The sequence below is a fragment of the Petromyzon marinus genome, chromosome 45 (assembly GCF_048934315.1).
Source record: "Petromyzon marinus isolate PM22_M1 ecotype Great Lakes invasive population chromosome 45, UKy_Petmar_22M1.pri1.0, whole genome shotgun sequence".
In the NCBI taxonomy this organism is placed as follows: domain Eukaryota; kingdom Metazoa; phylum Chordata; class Hyperoartia; order Petromyzontiformes; family Petromyzontidae; genus Petromyzon; species Petromyzon marinus.
This window is the reverse complement of record NC_133711.1, coordinates 8040226-8060677: the sequence shown is the minus strand read 5'-3', so window position 1 is coordinate 8060677 and position 20452 is coordinate 8040226. Positions and strand designations below refer to the sequence as shown.

At 50.3% G+C, this 20452-nt stretch overlaps 1 protein-coding gene across 5 annotated transcripts in view; it reads right to left on the bottom strand.

Moving 5' to 3' along the window:
* Positions 1-1849: 1849 nt before the first annotated feature.
* The window catches only part of LOC116952102 (cytosolic non-specific dipeptidase-like), a 42572-nt gene continuing 23969 nt past the window's right edge, over positions 1850-20452 (bottom strand). For 4 of the 5 annotated variants that reach the window (XM_032971152.2, XM_076074075.1, XM_076074073.1 and 1 more), the window contains 6 exons: positions 15681-15765; positions 12900-13060; positions 12075-12239; positions 10836-10977; positions 9844-9991; positions 1850-4583 (listed from right to left, as the gene is read on the bottom strand). In XM_032971152.2, coding sequence (XP_032827043.2) covers positions 4355-4583; positions 9844-9991; positions 10836-10977; positions 12075-12239; positions 12900-13060; positions 15681-15765 — 930 coding nt within the window. In that variant the 3' untranslated portion in view covers positions 1850-4354. Of the gene's footprint in view, positions 4584-6269; positions 8459-9843; positions 9992-10835; positions 10978-12074; positions 12240-12899; positions 13061-15680; positions 15766-20452 lie in introns of those variants that run through there. The other variant, XM_032971151.2, reaches the window with a different exon arrangement.

Genomic DNA, 20452 nt, shown 5'->3' with positions numbered 1-20452 from the left:
ATGCGTCCTTCATTGCTTCCCTGGTAAGCATCCACCTCTCACCCTCGATCTGCTGGCTTTGGTGGAGTCGCGCTGCATGTGGCCGTGCTGGCCGCAACCCGTAGCACTTGTCGTCTCCGGGTCCACCGCCGCCACTGCTGGACCCGCGGGCCAAGTGGCCCAGCTTGCCACACGTGTAGCAACTCCCTCTCTCTCCTCTCTCTCTCTCCCCTCTCTCTCCCTCTCCTCTCTCTCCCTCTCCCCTCTCTCTCCCTCTCCCCTCTCTCTCTCCTCTCTCCCTCTTGGCAGTAAGAAGAGGTCGGCACCCCCTTCGTTCCGCGCGTTCCTCTCGACGCGTCCCCGCGCGTGGCACGCCGAGCACCCCAACTGCGTCGTGACACCCCCAAAAAAAACATTGTCTAAACAAGGGATGGCGAGAGAGAGAGAGAGGGAGCGGGAGGGAGGGAGGTAGGGACGGTGGAGCGGAGGGAGAACGCTGCTTTCTGCTGCTACTGCTAGGGTCAGGCCATGAAGAGTGACGCCGTAGTCTGCGACAAATTGACGGACGTGATCAATGCGTGCCATCCTTGTGGTGCAGGAAGCCAACCCGGCACCGCGGATTCCGCTTCCATCTGGGACGAGGGTGCAACCCAGTGCGGATCCAGAATTGGGACCCCCCTCAGCCACCACACGAGCCACCACCACCAAACCTGATGGACGTCATCCTCGAAACCCGTGGGACTGCCGACGACGACCCTTGGTGACAACGCCAATGAAATTGAGGGCATCCTAAAAATAAGAACAATAAACAACGCTGCATGGCTATTTAATTACGTTACCGTTCGCTCCGATTGCATTCCTACCGTGCTGTCGGTAAATCGCTGTCGCGTCGCGAGGTGGAATAATCCATTGGGGTATCTCGCAAACGAGTGGAGTGCAAATATCTCGGTGTGAGAGAACGGCCCGCGGAAGTGGATATCGCGGAGCTGCATCTGAGACTGTGCGAGAGCCCCGTGCCCACAAATGATCGTAACTGGTCCCGACTACATTAGTTTGCTGGGCAATGACCTCGCATTCATAACCTCCGTACTCGCAGTAAGAAGCAGCACGTGTCAATAAAATAAATTTGTTTTTTTTATTCGCAGATGTGTGTAATTTCGCCATATTCCCTGCGGAATCAAATTATAATGTGATAGGGGTTTTGTGTGTGTAGTTTCATTGTTTACCAGGCTGGTACCATCAACTCACGACGCTTGAGAACCCAGGGTTCGAACCCAGGACCTCAGCAGCGTCAGCTCAGCGCTCTGACCTCTGAGCCGTTTCAGCACCTGCATTATATTTCTCAAACTAATACATCACAACTTCGCTGAAACAAACTCTCTACAATCCACTTTTGATCGTGAAGATTTTGTTTTCTTATCATGTCCCCACGGATGGCTGCACAATGAACTTAATAACTCTGCCTTTTAAACCATTTAATCTGCCCACTCTCAGCTCAAAAGCCTACTTTCGGGACAATGACATTTTCCACGACACCCCCTCACTAGCATTAGATTAGGTTTTTTTTTTCTTCCTGAGAGCTATGGGTGAAGCGGAGGACGGCGCTGGAAGGGATGAGACCATGGGATAGTAATAATAACTGAGTGGCAGCCAAGGAATGGAACGCATCTGAGTGGAGTCTATCGTGGGGACGGAACGAGGAATCGGGTTACGTGCAGATCCTTAGTGTGGTTTAATCATGGGGGGGGGGGTGGTGCCGGCTTGGGGGATGTCTTCATCCAGCAGTGGAGTGACCATGGCTGATGGGGATTTAGTGAAGGAAAAGCAATGCCGCTCATCCTATTAGAATAAATACACGTAAAAGGACCGATGCAAACAAGATGCTTTTATTATGCTTTCACTTAAGCATATCATTCATATTAATAACACTGGTGTACATATGTATATGCAAAAGATAATGTATGTATGCTGAACTCCTTTAGCACCGTACGTATTCAACCGTACTAATCGGAGGTGCGGGGGGAAGAACAACGAACGAAAACACGACTTTAGATATAGAATGGATGATACCTTACAGCAACGTGCAATAAATACAGCAGAATCTCATCGACTCGGCCCGCAATGCCTCACCACCACCACCACCAACCAAACCAGCGTCGCAGCAAAATCGATGAATGGCCACAATTCGAGGCCACGGTTTGATTCGGAGAATCGATCAAATACCGTGGCGAGTGTTAGGCGTCTAAAGGAGCCTGCAGGCGGTCCATATGAACCTATTACAAGCAGACACATGCGAATCGATGCACGCATCTGAAGCTTGGAGGATCGATATGTATGTACGGTATGTTGAACTTCTTTCGCACCGTACGTAGCCAACCGTGATAATCAGAGGTGCAGTGTTGAGTCTATGGTTAGTGTTAGTCTATAGGCAGTGTTGAGTCTATGGTTAGTGTTAGACTATGGGCAGTGTTGAGCCTATGGTTAGTGTTAGTCTATGGGCAGTGTTGAGTCTATAGTTAGTATTAGTCTATGGGCAGTGTTGAGTCTATGGTTAGTGTTAGACTATGGGCAGTGTTGAGCCTATGGTTAGTGTTAGTCTATGGGCAGTGTTGAGTCTATAGTTAGTATTAGTCTATGGGCAGTGTTGAGTCTATGGTTAGTGTTAGTCTATGGGCAGTGTTGAGTCTATGGTTAGTGTTAGTCTATGGGCAGTGTTGAGTCTATGGTTAGTTGTAGTCTATGGGCAGTGTTGAGCCTATGGTTAGTGTTAGTCTATGGGCTGTGTTGAGTCTTTGGTTAGTGTTAGTCTATGGGCAGTGTTGAGTCTATGGTTAGTGTTAGTCTATGGGCAGTGTTGAGTCTATAGTTAGTGTTAGTCTATGGGCAGTGTTGAGTCTATGGTTAGTGTTAGTCTATGGGCAGTGTTGAGTCTATGGTAAGTGTTAGACTATGGGCAGTGTTGAGTCTATGGTTAGTGTTAGACTATGGGCAGTGTTGAGTCTATGGTTAGTGTTAGTCTATGGGCAGTGTTGAGTCTATGGTTAGTGTTAGTCTATGGGCAGTGTTGAGTCTATGGTTAGTGTTAGTCTATGAGCAGTGTTGAGTCTATGGTTAGTGTTAGTCTATGGGCAGTGTTGAGTCTATGGTTAGTGTTAGTCTATGGGCAGTGTTGAGTCTATGGTAAGTGTTAGACTATGGGCAGTTTGAGTCTATGGTTAGTGTTAGACTATGGGCAGTGTTGAGTCTATGGTTAGTGTTAGTCTATGGGCAGTGTATTGATATTAAACTTCTTTCGCACCGAACGTAGCCACCCGTGCTAATCGGAGTTGCGGGGGAAAGGACAACTGAATCGATGCATCACCCCCACTACCATCGCCAAAAGTGAAGTCACCTCAAATGAACGTTGAGTGGATGCTGATGACGAGGTTCCTGAGCCATTAGTTGAAATTCCACGTTCCTGTGGCAGGGATCTACATAGGACAACCGCTGTTGACCTCCTGCCAAAGCAGTGGTAATATTCTTTGTCAACCCTGGATGGCTGCTGGTGATGCTGACAACACGAGTGAGGGTTCTGAGACTTAACTAACCGAAGTTGCCTTCAACATCTGACACAACGGAATAAAAAAAGTGTAAAAAGGTTGTGGACCGATGGCAACTTTCCCACAACTACCACACAACCAAGGGCAGCCTGTCAGAAGCGTCCTTGCGGTGTACGGTAAAGGCGCAGCCCTGCAATTTCTTGCCCACGCTCACTGCCGGTGGAAGGGACTCCTCAAAGAGAGGCATTCGAGAGGGTATTTTGACTCACTCGTACACACTCGCCACGTGTAATCGGAAGAGAAGTGGGGGGGGTACCCACACATTACTTCACCGCACGCGAGCTGCTGATGGATTTAGTGAATATGGTGAACCAATTGATGCTGCTGGGTGGAGACAGAGGTGGTGGTGGGGGTGGGGGAGAGACTTAAGAGACCGGCGACCTCTGAATTGCAAGTTCAACGTACTAATAGTTACACCGTGGCATCTTCCATTGTACAAAGCATTAAAAATAACCGGAACAACAACAACAATAATAATAAAACGACGACGGCGATCACCATCCAACTTCTCACGCTGGGCGCGAATCGGCTGGCGTCCATCGGCGAAGGCAAAAAAAGCCTCCAAAAAAGTCCTCGGTTTTGAACAAAATCAAAAGCTACGGCGCGGAGAGGTACAAAAAAACCGAAGCGCAAAAAAAAAGATAATCGAGGCTGGAGGATTCGCTGGTTGGAGGGGGGTGGTGGTGGGGGGGGGGTGGTGGTGGTGGGGGGGTGGTGGTGGTGGGGGGGTGGTGGTGGGGTGGTGGTGGTGGGGGGGGTGGTGGTGGGTGGGGGCTTCACTCTCCGGCCCTCCGCGCCACCTGCAGCCCCAGCAGCGCGCAGCACAGCACGGCCGCTTTGGCGGAGGTCGTGGACCTGGCGGGGCCTCCGTTGGGCTCCAGGCTCCGGGCGCCTTCCAGCGACCTGAAGCCTGGGGCGCCGGCGGCGGCGGTGGCGGCAGTGGGGAGCTGGGCCACCTCGTGCAGGAAGGCGGCGAACAGCTTGATGCCGTTGATGTAGTTCACCCTGCGTTGTGTTGGGCGGGGGGGCACAACGACGCTCGGCTGTTAAGGCATCACGATTTGTTTTTTTGTGGGTCGGTGTGGGAGCACGGGGGGGTGGGGTGGATGGGGGGGAGTGGGGGGGTGCACGGGGGGGAGTTGGGGGGGTAGACGGGGGGAGGGAAGTGGGCGGGGGGGGTACACGGGGGGATATGGGGGGGAGTGGGGGAAGACGGGGGGGGTGAGTGGGGGAAGACGGGGGCGAGTGGGGGGTACACGGGGGGATGTGGGGTTGGGTAGACGGGGGGGAGTGGGGGGGGGATAGACAGGCGGGGGGGGGGATCAATGGAAGGGGTGGTGGGATAGGTGGAGACAAATGCTAATTTTTATTTCGACTTCAACAATATATTTAAATATTCTCCAACATGAATACATGATCACAGCAAAGCTTAAGCACTGGGGCCCTCTGCTGGTTTGGTGACCGCAGTCCGATGACTCGTGGGAATGACTCTTAGCTTATTGCCGTGCAACTACTGAACACAGTGAATGGGGCAATTCAATGGGATGGGCTTGGGGAGCTACCCAATCTGGAGGGAGTGGCATCACACGAATCCTTGCAAAACACCATCCCGCAACGAGCTGTGATATCCGCAGAAGAGGCTTTCTCCCAGAAGCATCGCACCCATGGGTTACCGTGTGGGTCATGCGAGTCTCTGTATGAGTCTATATGGGTATCTATGTGAGACTACGGGTCTCCATGTGAGTCTGTGGGTCTTTGTGCGAGTCTATGGAGTTCTCTATGTGAGCTTTAGAGAATCGAGCTAGCCTCGTACCATGGGTCTCTGTATTAGTCTATGTGAGTCTGTGGGTCTTTGTGCGAGTCTATGGGGTCTCTATATGAGTCTTAGTGATCGAGCTAGCCTCGCACCATGGGTCTCTATGCATGGGGCAAATCTTCACTTGGTGTCACCATTGAGACCAAGAACGGCCAAATCGATCAATTTGACATTGTGCGAATGGATTAATAAAATGTTATTGAAATATAATCAGCCTCTCTCCCTGTCTCTTGAGTTCTCTACCCATGGACAGGCTCCGTGGCTGAAGCTCCTTCCATCCCAGCTCAGCCCAGTCCCTCACCATCACCTCGCTGCGACACGCACCACACTCGAGCCTCGTGCATTACGGGGAGTGAAGGAATGGGCAAGCTGGCTTCCCCTTGCCTCCCTCAACAGCGTTGTTTATAGGTGACACCACCGCCAGATGCAGGTTAACGTCATAGCCGGGACATGACACATAATTGACGACGGCGGCGTGTGATGTTATGGCACCAACACGTACATATTCGAATCATCAAGGGACAACCAATGCAGTCTTTTCATACCCTCTGGTTCTTTCGGTAAAGTCACGTGGATAGAAAACATAATAAAAAGAACACGACATTTCGGTCGCAACTCAAGCGTCCGTCATCAGGTGACGCTTGTGTTGCGACCGAAACGTCGTGTTCTTTTATTATTATTTTCTATCTCCGTGACTTTACGGAAAGAACCAGAGAGTATGGATTCCTGCAGCTTCAAATCAAGATTCAGTCTTTTCATATTTCACTTAAATTAATCACGCTGAATTTGTTGTGGTTTCAGGCAATATGATCTGCAATAGCTCATGCAAGTTAACATGCTTTACGTAGCAATAAAGATATAGAAATACAGCCGTATGCATTTGCTCATAGTTTATTTTTCTAATGGCTTTAATGTCCACAGCACATACAAATTAACATGGCTCGAATCAATCCATCTTCTTGTTTCAGCGAGTCCCAACCAAACAGCATCGTCATGGCATATACGGTATGACGCACATCATCATCATCATCACGATCCATGGGCAGATAGCCTGTAGGTCCATAATATAGGTTTTTGGGTTAGATCATCTAAATATATAAATGTATCATTAAAACCCGCCGCCACCGGACACAGCCAACTAGTAAGGGTTGTCACCTAAACAGAATGTGCCAATTCGTCACGAGTACAGCACACCGGTGTGTTGGAGAGCTAAGCCACAACAGCCAGCTGCCTGGATTCAAACCCAGGCTCCCAGCTTTGCCAGCTCAGTGCTTTAACCTCCGATCCACTTGGTAACCTCGGGCTAAAGGCATTTTAAACCCCACGATACTATGATGCTGCACGAGACAGATCGTTTAATGGAAACCTTCGATGAGATTTCCACCCTCTATGAATCTGAATTTTCTATTTTTAATAGTGCAATAGATTATATTATCTCGAAGGGAGTGGTGGTAAAGTGAATAGCGCACTGAACGACAAGCCTGATGACCCAAATTCCATTCCCGGCCATGGCTAATATCAGCGGTGAGTAGTATCTGAACAAGTGCTGGGCTTTACTCACTTCACTAACCCACGTTGACTGGTGTAGGGGTCAAGTAGAGTCAAGCAACACCCATGGCCCCCCACGATGTAGAGATGCCCTCATCCAGCAGTGGATTGACACAGGAGGCTGTACTCTCGCACGTTTCTCATTTGAACGTAATCCAAGCTTTGGTAGGTTCATCGCAGCACATGCAGCGTGCAATTATATACACAACCCTGCAAATATCAGCGTGCGGTTATTAGTTGTGTAATTGTACAGAATTTCGTCGAAATGAATGGCATGGTTGTAAACTAAAAACGGGGGCACTCGTTTTGTCACCGACGGCCCATCACTTTATCGACGTCAGCAAGAAAGTCTTCACACCATGGTCATGACGTTAGGGGCCCGAAATCACGTTGGCAATAAAACATAGTCATCTCTCGATTGTCCGTGGGCATGTTACCCCTGTTTCTGATTAACCGTGCTTATAAGAAAAACAAATAAAATGTATTTATGCAGATGCCGGCACAATCATTAGCTGCTCATAACTCGTTGAGGGTCAGTGGCTCGGGGCCCACGTGACCTCAGACCAGGGCCGGATGGTCGCATTACTGGGGCCCTAAACTTCCGCAAAACGTAAGAGAACCCCATCAAGGAATGCCTCTAAATTTTTTTCATATTGGAATAAATATTACTGTTTTAGAAAGCATTCCCCCCCCCATCTCCTTTATTTTTCAACCGATTATATTAAAATTGAAACTTTGAATTATTTTTAGTTTTTTGTGTTTTCCGTATTTAGAGGCCCCACGTAACTCGAGGCCCTAAGCCGTGGCTTACTTAGCTAAGGCCTAAACCCGGCCCTGCCTCAGGAATTCCGCGATGAAACATACAAGTGTGATTTTAACAATTCAAGAACATGTTTGTCGTACGGAAACTGCTTTCTGCACCACCATACAAGATAAAATCCTCGTTCTAAGTTTTCGCTCCCATTCCACGTGGGGAATCGATGCACACGCATAAAAAAGCCGAATACACTTTTATTTATTTTTATCATGTATCCTTTTGTTTTATCTGGGTTAACCGTCTCCACCATTACCCAGGATATTCGAGAGCTGACATAATTGGAAGTATTTGTTTTTTTCATCAAAATGTGCCAATATATTTTGGAATTAACGCCAAAGCTACTTTACCGCCACGTACGGTGTGAAAGAAGTTTAACATACATAGATACTGATCATTCTTCCCAAAATCAAGTGGTTCCATTTCCAGCTTCCGCACGGCATTTGGAAGCGTTACCGAATTGTTGTTTGTCAAACAGATACGACAGCAGAAATCACCTGCTAAAAATTGCAAATTATCCTCCCTATCCTTGAGAAGGCTCGCCTGATCTCGTTTTTAGGTTTCGTAGTTCACTGCCCTGTGCTTCACTGAGCGGGCGGCACATCCGAATTCCCAACATCCTTTGCAGCTGGCTCCCGCGGAAGCTGTCCCACCTCATGCAGGAAAGCGGCAAACACTTTGATCCCATTGATGAAGTGTATCCTGCATTGAGACAAACAACAGAGCGGTGCACTGCATCAAACTGGCCAGCCATGCATGCCGCGAGCACTCACTCAATCACTCTGCCCAGGCAGTCGCTTGGATTAAAGGCGTCCTGATTTGGTCGGAACAGTCCCCTGGTGGTTTCATAAAAAGTTGCCCGAGTGTATCCCGTAAACATTTGCGAAAAGTGGAATGCAGGGAGTCCTCTACTGACGAACGAGTTGGGTTCCAGAGGTCTGTTCGTAAGTCGATTTGTTCGTAAGTACAACTTTACTCCTGTCGATTCCAAACGCGTTGTACAGCGTGTACACTAAACATGGGGAATGGCTTTAAAAGCTGTATAATTTCGTGTCGACGTAGATGCCACTGGTTCTTCACGTTCTGCAGATGTAGATGCCACCACCGCCATATATTGAGTGGCGGTTGAACTTACGACTCTCGATTCGAACAGCCAACTGGACACACGGACAGGTTTGTTCGTATCTCTGAACATTCGTGAGTCGAATGTTCGTAAGTAGAGGAGTCCCTGTATTCTTCCGACGGCTTTATGCCCAACTGATAATATGGGCAAAGGAGGGTGGAGCTACCTGATAAATGGAAGGGACTACCTGAGTCAGAATCAGAATATTTATTTATCCTGGAGAAATCTGATAAGCTACGAAGCTCTTTTGTTTTACAGTTGTCCAGTAGGGCTTGGTCGGAAGGTTACAACAGCAAACAATGACAGGAGTGCAACGAACAGGGAAGGTGAGAAAATAAATCTACAAATTCCCAAGCCTGGGCAAGGCAGAAAAACAACAGCAAAAGCAGTCCCAGACCACATCAAGACAACATGCAGTCCCTCCATATAATTGCACATAAAAAATTAACTATAAATCCATGGGCAAGGATGAAAGTTACAAATCACATTTGCAAACGCAGTTGTATCCAGTACTAGTCTTCTGGTTCAGCATATATATTTTAAAAGTAAGATTTAGGATGTTAAGGGTGGAAACAACGTTGTTCCAAAAATGTTGGTGCTTCAACGACATACCTGAACAGTAGGTGTGGTAGCTTCTCCCAGTACCTGAACAGTGGGCGGTGTAGCTTCTCCCACTAAGTAGTAGGCGCGGTTGGTAGAAGAGTGGGCAGGGCCCATGAGCAGTGGCAGGGGCCAATGTCAGAGAGGCCGTTCACTGTGTGGGCGGGGCTAGTGGCCGAGCGGGCGTGGCTACGTATAAGCAGGCGGGGCTGAAAGAGGGAGTGGGTGCTAGCTAGGTCACCACGTGTCCCGATTGAACCTCCCAGAAATCCGGTCCCTTTAAACCCGAGCCGGGCGGTCAGAAAGCGAGTCAGTAAATCGACGGGTTTTGCTCACGGGCGTATCGGCGTCACGCGCTGCTCACCTGTCGACCTTCTCATTCTGCGAGTGCGGGGCGTCGTCTGCGCCGCCAATGGGTAGCAGTACGATTCCCTTGCCAACCACCCTCTCCAGGTCTGCCACGATCGGGATGGTGGCACCCTCGCGGATCAGGTCGGGTTCACGCCCGTGCACTTGCGTTCCGGAACAACAAATAAAAAAAATATTCAACGCATTTTTTTAATTAATCAACAAGGAGTCTTGCGCACAAAACCACCCAAGCCAGTTCTCACTGAAGTGTCCGTTCGGTTCCTGTCGGTCGTCTATTATCGTTTTGAGATGTAGTCAAAATGTGGGCAGTGACCACTCGTACTGTATTACTTCTCATAGACGAGTCACAGGTACGTGGCTGATCTCGTCAGATCTCGGAAGCCAAGTTCAGCATGATTGAGTTTGGACGGTGCTTGGCTGGGCAATTACTATGCGTAAAACAGGTGCTTTAGACTGTTGCAGACATAAATTGTCAGAAAAGGGCAGTGCAGAAAAGTCCATGTTGTAAGGTACTCTGTCCCAACGCCTAAGCTTCCTGCCTTCACCCACCCACACTGACCGGCACGGTGATGTACGGTCAACTAACACCCACGAACCGGACAGCGTGGATGCCGTGGTGGCGACATGTTAACTCCCTTGCCTTGTATAGAGGAGGTCGTGGGTTCGACCCCAATCCTGACACCTGTATTTTTGGAGTTTGCATGTTTTCCCCGTGGTCGTGTGGAATTTTCTTTGGGACCTCCGGTCTTTCCCTGCACATTTATAATCGACATCCATTTAGAGTATTTACCCGCTATACATTTCCACGTGATAAGACATTTTGTTGAGCTATCATTTGTGGCCAGGTCGCTTCTGAAAAAGATCTATATATAGCTCAGTGGGCCTTACCATGTAAAATAAAAAAAGTTTATAGTGGGGGAGGTCCTCATCCAGCAGTGGATTGACAAAAGGGCAACAGTTTGTACTGTGGGAGCCGGTGGCACCCACCTGCTTGAAAGGCCCTGCGGCCAGCCGTGTAGAGTGGGTCGGTGACGTTGGCCACCCAGGGCTTGGCCTTAACCTCGGCCCACACCCGCAGCTTGTTGGGGCTTTTGCGCCGGGCAAAAACGGCCTCCAGATGGCGCCGCACCTGTCCACAGGTGCGGATAAGCAGCGGGGAGCGCAAGTGTAAGCAGAGTTTCCAGAAGCTCCATTCCTCGTGACCCACCACCAGTGACAGACTGGGACAAAAGAAATCGGCCCAGGTATTTGTAAACGCACGGGGCGCCAAATTGCCGTACCGATCTCATTGGCCCATTTGGGCTGGGTTCAAAAACCACAAATAGGCCCCGTGGGGAAGAATCTTTGGAGCTGCCGAACATATGGGGACTTAATGCTGACTGAGAGCATAAATAAACAATGAAGTGTACACATTAGAGGTAATAAATTATAATAAAATAAAATTTTACTCTGATCACATTTTCCATTGACACACACAGGCCGGCCCACCAGCCCTCGGAATGGACCGGCCCACCGGGCGTTTGCCCAGACTGCTGCCCTATGACCCAGTCCGTGCCTGTTCACCACAGTGCCGTCATTCATAAGTTTACCGCTTCAACAACAATATTGGTAGGCTTCACCACGCCAGTGGGCGTAGGTTGAGGTTTTTTCCCGGTTCAACCTAGCTTTCACCTCGTTCTCAACCCACAATGCTTACGAAAAGCAGGCGGTGCCAACGTCGGAAGGAGCGAGGAGGAGGTCGAGGAGCCTGTTCACTTTGTGTGAGCAGGGATAGTAGCTGAGTGGGGCCGTGGATATTTAAAGTCGACAGGGCTGATAGATTTTATTTTTATTTTACCAGGTAAAGTCCATTGAGCTATTTAGCTCTTTTTCAGAAGCGACCTGGCCACAAATGATACCCTACGAAGTAGCTTATCATGTGGAAATATATAGCATCCAAATACTCTAAATGCACGTTTCTAAATGTGGACGGAAAAAACGGAGGACCCGGAGAAAAATCCACGTGACCATGGGGAGCGAGAGACGTGCAAACTCCAAATATACAGCAGGCATCGTTAGGGATCGGGACGGAACCCACGATAGAGGAGGGATGGGCTGCCAGCTCCCCCACGTGTTCAGCTTGAGCCTCCTAGAAACGTTGCAGCTCGAGGGAAAAAAGAGACGGAGCAAGGCAGGCCAGCCGCTCCCCGTCCCCCCATCCCCACCGCCACAACGCAAATGACTCGCCTGGTCCTCCACCACGTCTGGGTCCATGTTGGGCACGATGCGGATGGAGAACTTGCCGAGCACACGACGGGGAATGACGGTCTTCACGCCGGGGTCGGCGAATGCCCCCTCGATCCCGTGCAGCGAGAGAGCCGGGTAGCGCCAGCGGTGCATCAGGATTTTGTCCTGCCCGATGAAAATAAATGGAGGATCAGCAGTTTTATTTATTTATTTAGCGAACAATACTTTTTTTTGGGCACGCGACTGTCATACGGTTAGAGCACCGGATATGCAAGAAAATTATGAAATGTACGCGTTTGTTTGTCGGTGTTATATATTGTGAGTGGACGTCGGCCCCCGTAGCCACAGAGCCATGTGACAGCCTCCTCCTCCGGCACGTGCAGGGCAACAACACGAGCAGTGGTGGCTCGTTATTAGCAGGCCCGACGAGTGAACAGTGGAAAGGAAAACAACTTTTTTAATCACAGAATGCATACATGCTCCCCTCTCCCCCTCCCTTCCCCTACTCTCTTACCCTCCCACCACCCTCCCACCCCTGCAGCTTCGGTCCCCGACAAATACATTTACCCGCAGATCGTCGCTGGGAGTAAGAGAACTGGCAGCTACCCTACCGGCGATCGGTCTGATAATTATCAGACCGGTAATTATTCAAGCAATCGGATAACAGTAAAATAATGGGATGGCATCAACGTTGGAGAGGCCTTCATCCGAGTAGTGGGATAGACCAGCGATGAAGTAGATTATGATGACTGTGACGATGATGATGATGATGACAATAATCGGCACGGTAAGGTAATTAGGGGGTAGGGTCCCGCCGGGCCTTGCCTTGGTGGGGTAGAGCAAGGCTGGTGCCTCAATCTCCTTGCGAAATTCCTCGGGGTCAAAGTGGATTTTCTCGTAGATCTCCTCCTCTTCCCTCGTGAGCGGCGCCACCGAGTCGTACAGCCCCGGCACCGCAATGTTCCCAGCGCCGCTCTCGAGGCTGCCTGCAGACGGCATTGGCAGGTCGATCAGAAGAGAGGAGAACCCTGACAAAACCCGTCGGTCAGTGAGTGGCTGGGTGGGTGACTGGGTCAGTGGCAGTGGCATCGAGTGGTTGGCATGGGCCCTCTGGTCCGTGAGCCCCCCCCCCCACCCGGTGCAGTTGCACTGCCAGCTCACTTGATAGCTACATCACTGAGGGCCCTAAAGATGTTCCTTATAATTACCGACCTATCTCAATTTTGTCCCCATTGATGATTTTTTTTTTATTATTGAACTACCAAATTAGCAGTTTCCTGTCCACCAACAATCTACTACATCTAAAACAATCTGGGTTCCGAAAAAAATACAGCACCACATCTGCTGCATTAGACTCTCTGAATCAAATTTACAGTAGCCTTGATAATAAGCAGTACTGTGCCTGTCTTTTTCTTGACCTGTCCAAAGCTTTTGATACAGTAGACCACAACACCCTGCTTGGTAAACTAACTTGCCTCGCTTTTCCAAAAACACAGGAAAATGGTAACTGTATTCACAGATGGTTGGAGGTCAAACAGTGTTAAGATAACAAAAGGGGTTCCACAGGGTTCCATACTCGGCCCCCTCTTGTTCTCTCTTTATGTCAATGACTTGGGCACTGACCTGGATCATTCCAGGGTAAATATTTTTGCAGATGACACGATACTGATTACTGCTGGCCGCTCTCCGGATGACGTGATTGCTAAGCTCCAGGGTGATTTCAACAAACTACAACATCAGCTAGTTGCTCTTAAACTAGTCCTAAATACCTCCAAAACCAAGGTGCTATGATTCTCACCGGGACTAAAGCAGGAAGTTATTTTTCCCCAATTAGATTCCTTAAATAATGATCAAATAGAGCAAGTCAAGATCTATAAGTATATTGGGGTCATCCTGGATTCAATTTGAATTTTGAAGATCACATTGATTATATTGGTAAAAAGACAAAAATAAAAATTGGTTTTCTGTATCGACACAAGCACTGCTTCCCCCCTATGTTCCGTTTGGAATTGATAAAAGCTACCATACTGCCTCTACTTAATTACTGTGATATCGTGTATAAATCAGCCCCAAGTACTGTACTGAAGAAGCTTGATTCCATCTATCACTCGGCCTTAAAATTTGCATTGAACTGCCAATATAGGACTCACCACTGTCATCTCTACATTGGGTCAAACTTAACATCTCTTAATGTTCGACGGCTTGTACACCAGATCTTATTTATTCACGATGTACTTACAAAAAAATCCGCAGACTACCTACTGTATCTCCTCTCTGTTTCAAAGAACAAATTTGACCTCAGGTCATCGCTCCTCTACCAGCTTCACATTCCCTATTGCCGTACAAAAACCGGAGGAAGGGCCTTTGCTATTGATGCCCCCAGGGTCTGGAATGCTATTGCCAATAAACTGCAACTGGAATCACTACCTATGAGATCTTCACTCAAAACTGCTCTAGAGGAGTTGTACAGCCCTCTTTGCCACTGCTATTCAGTGGCCTAAAATAAAATAAAATGTTTCGCTCCGGATGACCGCTGCAAAGTATTATCTGTATTTTGATTTAGTGTGCTGATCTTAAAGGTGCATTGAAAAATGTGATACTCCGACTGATGCTCCTGTTGTTTGTGGAGTGACTCATGCAGCCAGCTGTGGCTCTAGGGTTTGGTGTTACATGTTCTTTATGTAGTTTATTGTTAAAAATTCGGTCACAGTTCCTATGATCACTGTTACATTGCATTTATGGCTTTATTTTGGTGAGTTCTAAAAGTTTTTTGGTTTGGCCATGTTTTTGTTCAGTGTAGTACGGAGTTAGACTGATGGCCTTAATCTAAGTTTTCTTGTTGTTGTTTGACTTGCACCCCACTGGGATTTTTGCACACAGCGTTGGTGTACGGTGCTATTTCAGGCATATTTTGATGTTTTTTCCTGGATTTTCTGTTTGCACAGTCACACAAAGTCACTTTAAGATGATTTCTTGTTCATGTTTTTGTTTTTTTTTTGTTGCGGTTGCACCCGATTCAAGAGCCGAATGGCTCACAGGGCTATACCAAATAAATGGAACTATGAAATAACCATGAACTGGTCAGTGGGTGAGTGAGTGATTAGGTCAGTGAGTGTGTGCGTGGGCCTTCAACAGGTGCTCGCAAACAGCACTTGCCCCAACTGTCTGTTAAGGCTATATGGGGGGTATTTGTCTTTGAGTAGTGAGTGATTGAAGCATGGCTGGTTGAGTGAGTGGGAGTTATGAGTGAGAGTGAAGGTTTGAAGCTGAGTGAGTGACTGGGTGTTGTGGGTGGGTAGATAGGTGTGTGAGTGATTACATGAGTGGTTAGGTGAGAATGTGGGTAAGTGAGGGCAAGAATGAGAGTTTGAATTATTGGGTGAATCTGGGTGGGTTGACGTATAAGTTGAGTTGTGAATGATTGAGTGAGTGGTTGCATGCCTGAGTGGCTTTGATGAGTGAGAGTGTGAGCGAGTGAGATCAGGAGTGAGGCCTTTTCAGCTGTTGAGCGAGTGCGGGCGGGTTTGATATACGCGAACGATTTGCGAGTGAATCGAGTGGTGGGATGAGTGATTGCGCTGGGGGTGGCGGGGCGGGGGCAGCTACTCATTAAAGCGACGAGATCCCCCAGGGCCTCGTGGACCGAGCCTCCGTACGTCCCCGAGTGCAGGTCCTTGTTAGTCCCCGTCACCTGTGCGAGGGCCACAGTGGAGAAACCACGGGAAGATGTTCCGTGAGAGAAGGGAGCCGTGAGGAAGAGGAGGAGGAGGCTGACTTCTCACGGACGACCGAAGCCCGACGTTTCAACGCCTCAACGTCCGACTGGACGTCTGGGAAAAAGAGCTTTGTGGCTCGTCGGATTTCTCCAGGATAAGCGAAGATTCTGATTGCGTGTTAATGTTGTTAATGTATGCAAAGTCCTTACTGAGAACCCTTATATAATATCGCTGTGCGGTCAACCCACTGCTGGATATGGGCCTCCTCATGCCGTGCGGGCCATTTAACTTTACTTCAGCACGCTGGTTAGTGCGGCTTGGTGAAGACAGGGAACATAGACAAGGAAGGTGAACAAACTAAACACAACAAATAACTGATTTTTGTGTGTTAAGTTTGTTGTCCTTCCCCACAACTCCGATTAGCACGGTTGGCTACGTACGGTGCGGAAAAAAATCAACACACATACATTGGCGCGTGTACAACAAAAAATCAGCTTCTGAATCTTCAGTCATCCTGGATGAAGAATACGATGAGCCATGAAGCTCTTTTTGTTCACAGATGTCCAATAGGGGCGAGTCAGCGAGCTACATCGACCAAAAAATAATACAATAAAGACTACAAGAGTAAGACAGAGAACAGTGAAGCAATTCACTCATTAAAGAAATGTAACATTTGTATAAATGAACGAATGGATTTTGCCACACTGCCCTCTACCGCCTACAACAAAGACAAAGATCCCCCCGCGTAGCCTTAACAGACTGTTGGGGCAAGTGCTGATAGCGAGCACCTATGAAGCCCAGAGCGGCACACAAGGGGGTGGGTGGCCAGCACCACGCCGGGCCACCTTTGTCTCCCCAGTAGCGATGTTTACATGCAACACCGGGTACTCATTTAAAGCTTAGTCGACCTAACGAAGGCCGAGAATCGTGGGTCCCCGGGATCGTAGAGCAGCGCGCTGACCGCTACACCGCAACACAGCACAGCCTCACAGACCCCGTGCATGGCGGTCACCCATCCCAGCACTATCCAGGCTCATCCCTGCTTAGCTTCGTGACATCTGTGCGAAGCTCGAGCTCATCGCGGGCGATTCGGCCGTAGGCGGCGACGACGTCTCCGTGGGGACCTCTAAGCACTTGCAGGCACACAGGAGGGGGTGGACTACTGGCACTATCATGCCATCGATGGGCACGAGGCAGCCGCTGCCCCCAGGGGGTCTACAATAATGACAGGCCCACTCGGCGCGTGTATGCTATTTTTTATCTTGCGGTTTTGTTTGGGGACATTCTTTCCCGCCCCCCCTCCACCCCTATCCCTCTGCTCCCCCCCCCATAATATATGCCAAGTTCCTGAACGTCGCCCCTACGTTAGTAGGGCAGTGAGCCAAATCGCTCATCCCTTTCACCTATCCCATTGGCACCGAGCCTCGGGGGCTAAATCGTCCGCACAACATCTGCACCCCTTCCCCCCGTCGCTCGTGCTTTGTACCGGGCTCTTATAAACAATAAAATTATAAAATATATATGCAGGTGTAGAGGCGTTAACCACGCACTGTTCGGTAACCTGCATTGCCACCAGGTATCAAGGGGGCAGTGCAGCGTTACCTCGGGGTGCATAATGGTTGGGGTCAGACGAGGTGAAGTGGATCGTAGCCACAGTTTAGGGAGAACCAATCAGCCAGTTCCACGTGGGAATGTGTGATTGGTTGTACCTGGCCACGAACGAGTATAAGAAGGGTGACCCAACAGAGCTCGGGGAGTTCTCTCCCTACACGAAGACCGAAGACTGGGCTGAAGACTCGCCAGGACCCTAGACCAGCCTTCCAGCCCTTTTGAGGGCTAAGGCTCGGCATACCCAGTGGTCAGGACCCACCGGGCCAGCGGTGGGTCAGATAGCTTCCCCTAGGTCCAAGCCGGAGGACTCTAGGCTAGGATAGCGGTAGACGTGTAAGTCCCACCAAGTCCGGAGGCTGTACCTCCTTAGGTATCAAGGAGGTTAGCGGTAGACGTGCAAGTCCCGCCAAGCTAGGAGGTTAGCGGTAGACGTGCAAGTCCCGCCAAACTAGGAGGCTGTACCTCCCTAGGGTATCGGGTGAGGGGACCGAATATTCCTCTGTGTGTGTTAAGGATTGTGTAAGGAATAGTTACAATAAACAGAGTGTGCCTCCTAAGAAGTTTACTCGTCTTTACAACACTACAACTGGTGTCAGAAGTGGTTGAAAATGGAAACAAGAAGTTTGGCCCATGTGCGAAGCCAGAATGAAGATAACTCTGCCTCACCTGCGGGAACCGCCAGCTCCACTGAGAATGCTGCCGCATTGACGGCCGCCCAGCCACCGGCTCAGCAGCCGGTCGCTCCTCCTGCCATGGGGGACGGACTCCGGGCAGCACACAGCCGTCTCGCCCAACTTCTACAAGCCGCGGCCTCCATTCTCGACGAAATCAACTCGGAGGTCGCGGGCGGGCCGAATTAACCGCCGGCAGATGTTCCCGCCATCGGCCAAGGCGGACATTTTGATTTTCCCGCCGAGGAACCACGTGATCCCGCCGGAAGCGGAAGCCAGGGGCATCCTGGGAACGCTGGGGGCCAATCACGACCCGCAGCGTCATCAGCGCGCGACGCTGTAAATTCAAGATACTCCGTGGACGCCGCATCATCACTGTACCAACAGGGTACAGTAGACACACTTGGCCAAGCAATCACCAATCTCCGACTCGAGACGGTGCAAGCCGAGGAGGAGACAACATCCGCCATCCAACAGCGCCTGCCCATCTTCCGGGAATTCGCGTCTGAAGGTGGCGACTGGGCGGAGTTCCAGCATCGCTTCCTGAGCCACCAAGAAAAATGTGGGATGGTCGGACGCACAGGCGCTCTGAGTGCTACCGGCCACTCTGGACAACGACGCTCTCACCTCGCTCCTCACCATCCCAAGGCAACACAGGGCAACTCTGCAATCGGCCCTCCGACGGGTGTCCGACGTCCGCAGCCGATTCTACGACAGGCGACGCCGCCCTAAGGAGTCTCCGTTGGCGTTCCTGACCACCCTACTCGCAATGCCAAGAGCGGGTTACCCCCGCATGGACGACGAGGCCATCGACGCTATCGTTCTCCAGAAGATGCTGGAGCTGGCGCACGAGCTGCGCATCGTCATCCAAGCAGTGGACGACGACAGAATGTGCTCACTACGAGCCGCTCGGAGCATCCACGCACATCTGCTGCTCCACATGGAATCGACCATCGCCGCCTCGGCTTCGACGTCGGAGCCTGCCAGCAGGGACGAGTTCTCCCCCGACTGGGCTTTCATGGCTACCAGGTCAATGGGCCGGCGACCGTCCGACCACGCTGGTCGCCGCGACGACCAGCAGCAGGGACGGCCTCCTCCACGCGGCGACATAACGTGTTTCAACTGTGGCCGATGAGGCCACATCTCCTCCGACTGCCGTGCACCTCGACGACGCCCCTCCGGATCCCGAGGCCAGGACTACAGGGCGCCCACGACATCGCGGCACAGTCAGGCAAGTCGCGACGCCTCTCACGCTCGGCCCCCATTCACACCATACACACCGCAACGCACTATAGGCAAGGCTCATGATTCGGCGTGTGATGGGGGGTGTTCCGGGGGTTCTTCACGGCCACTTGGACCTGGGCAGTGGTCTGAGTTGGCCCATAGGGTAGTCGCGGCGACGGCAGGTTCATCCGTGGTTGTTGGATCAATCGAGGGTGTGGAATTTCGTGTGTTGGTCGATACTGGTGCGTCCGCTACGATCATTTCTGATTTAATTTATAATATACTGCCCGTACGATGCCGCCCCTTGGAACGGGTTTCTATCCCATGTTTCGCCGCTCATGGAAGTTCTCTGGGCATTATTGGGCAAATTCGTGCGCAAATTTTGATTGGTGACATTAAATTGGCAAGGCCTATTTTGGTCTCTTCTTCCCTCACCGTGCCGTGTTTGTTAGGCACAGATTTTCTCGCGAAAATGCCTATTAAGATCCTTATAGATCAAGGCTGCATCGAACTCCCATCGGGTCGATGGATAGCATTCTTGCCCACACCCTCACATCCGCGCATGGCAAATGCCTCGGAGCAGGCGTTCGTCGCGAGCATAGTCCGCATTCTGCCAGGGACACAAATGCTCGTGCCCTTGCGACTAAAAAAAACGCTAGCCCCGGATGCCTCGGCACATGGCATTTTGCTGGGGCCTTCAAACACAGCTGCTAAGGGGTTAGATTTGGTGGCTGCACAGACCCTCGTAGCAGCTGACAGGGAGCCGTTCTTGCAGGTTTTGAATGTCGGATTGTCCACAACCGTCATTCCGCAAGGAACTGTGCTCGCTCACGCGACCCTGGTGCCGCTGGGGATCAGAGTCGCGGGACACGTGCGTGACACGCCGCAGGTCCCACCTCCTTCCAAATCGGATGAGAAATGGTTGGACGCGCTCTGCGGAGACACGGGTGATCTGTCTCGTTCGCAGCGAATTAAATTGCGCACTCTTCTGCAAGAATTTTCCGATGTATTCAGTAAATCTAAATTTGATATTGGCTGCACCAAGCTACTGCGTCACCACATTGATACTGGTGACGCTGCCCCAATTCGACAAAACCCGTTTCGGCTTAGCCCGGCGGAGAAACAGCATGTTAAATCGGCTGTGGATGACATGCTG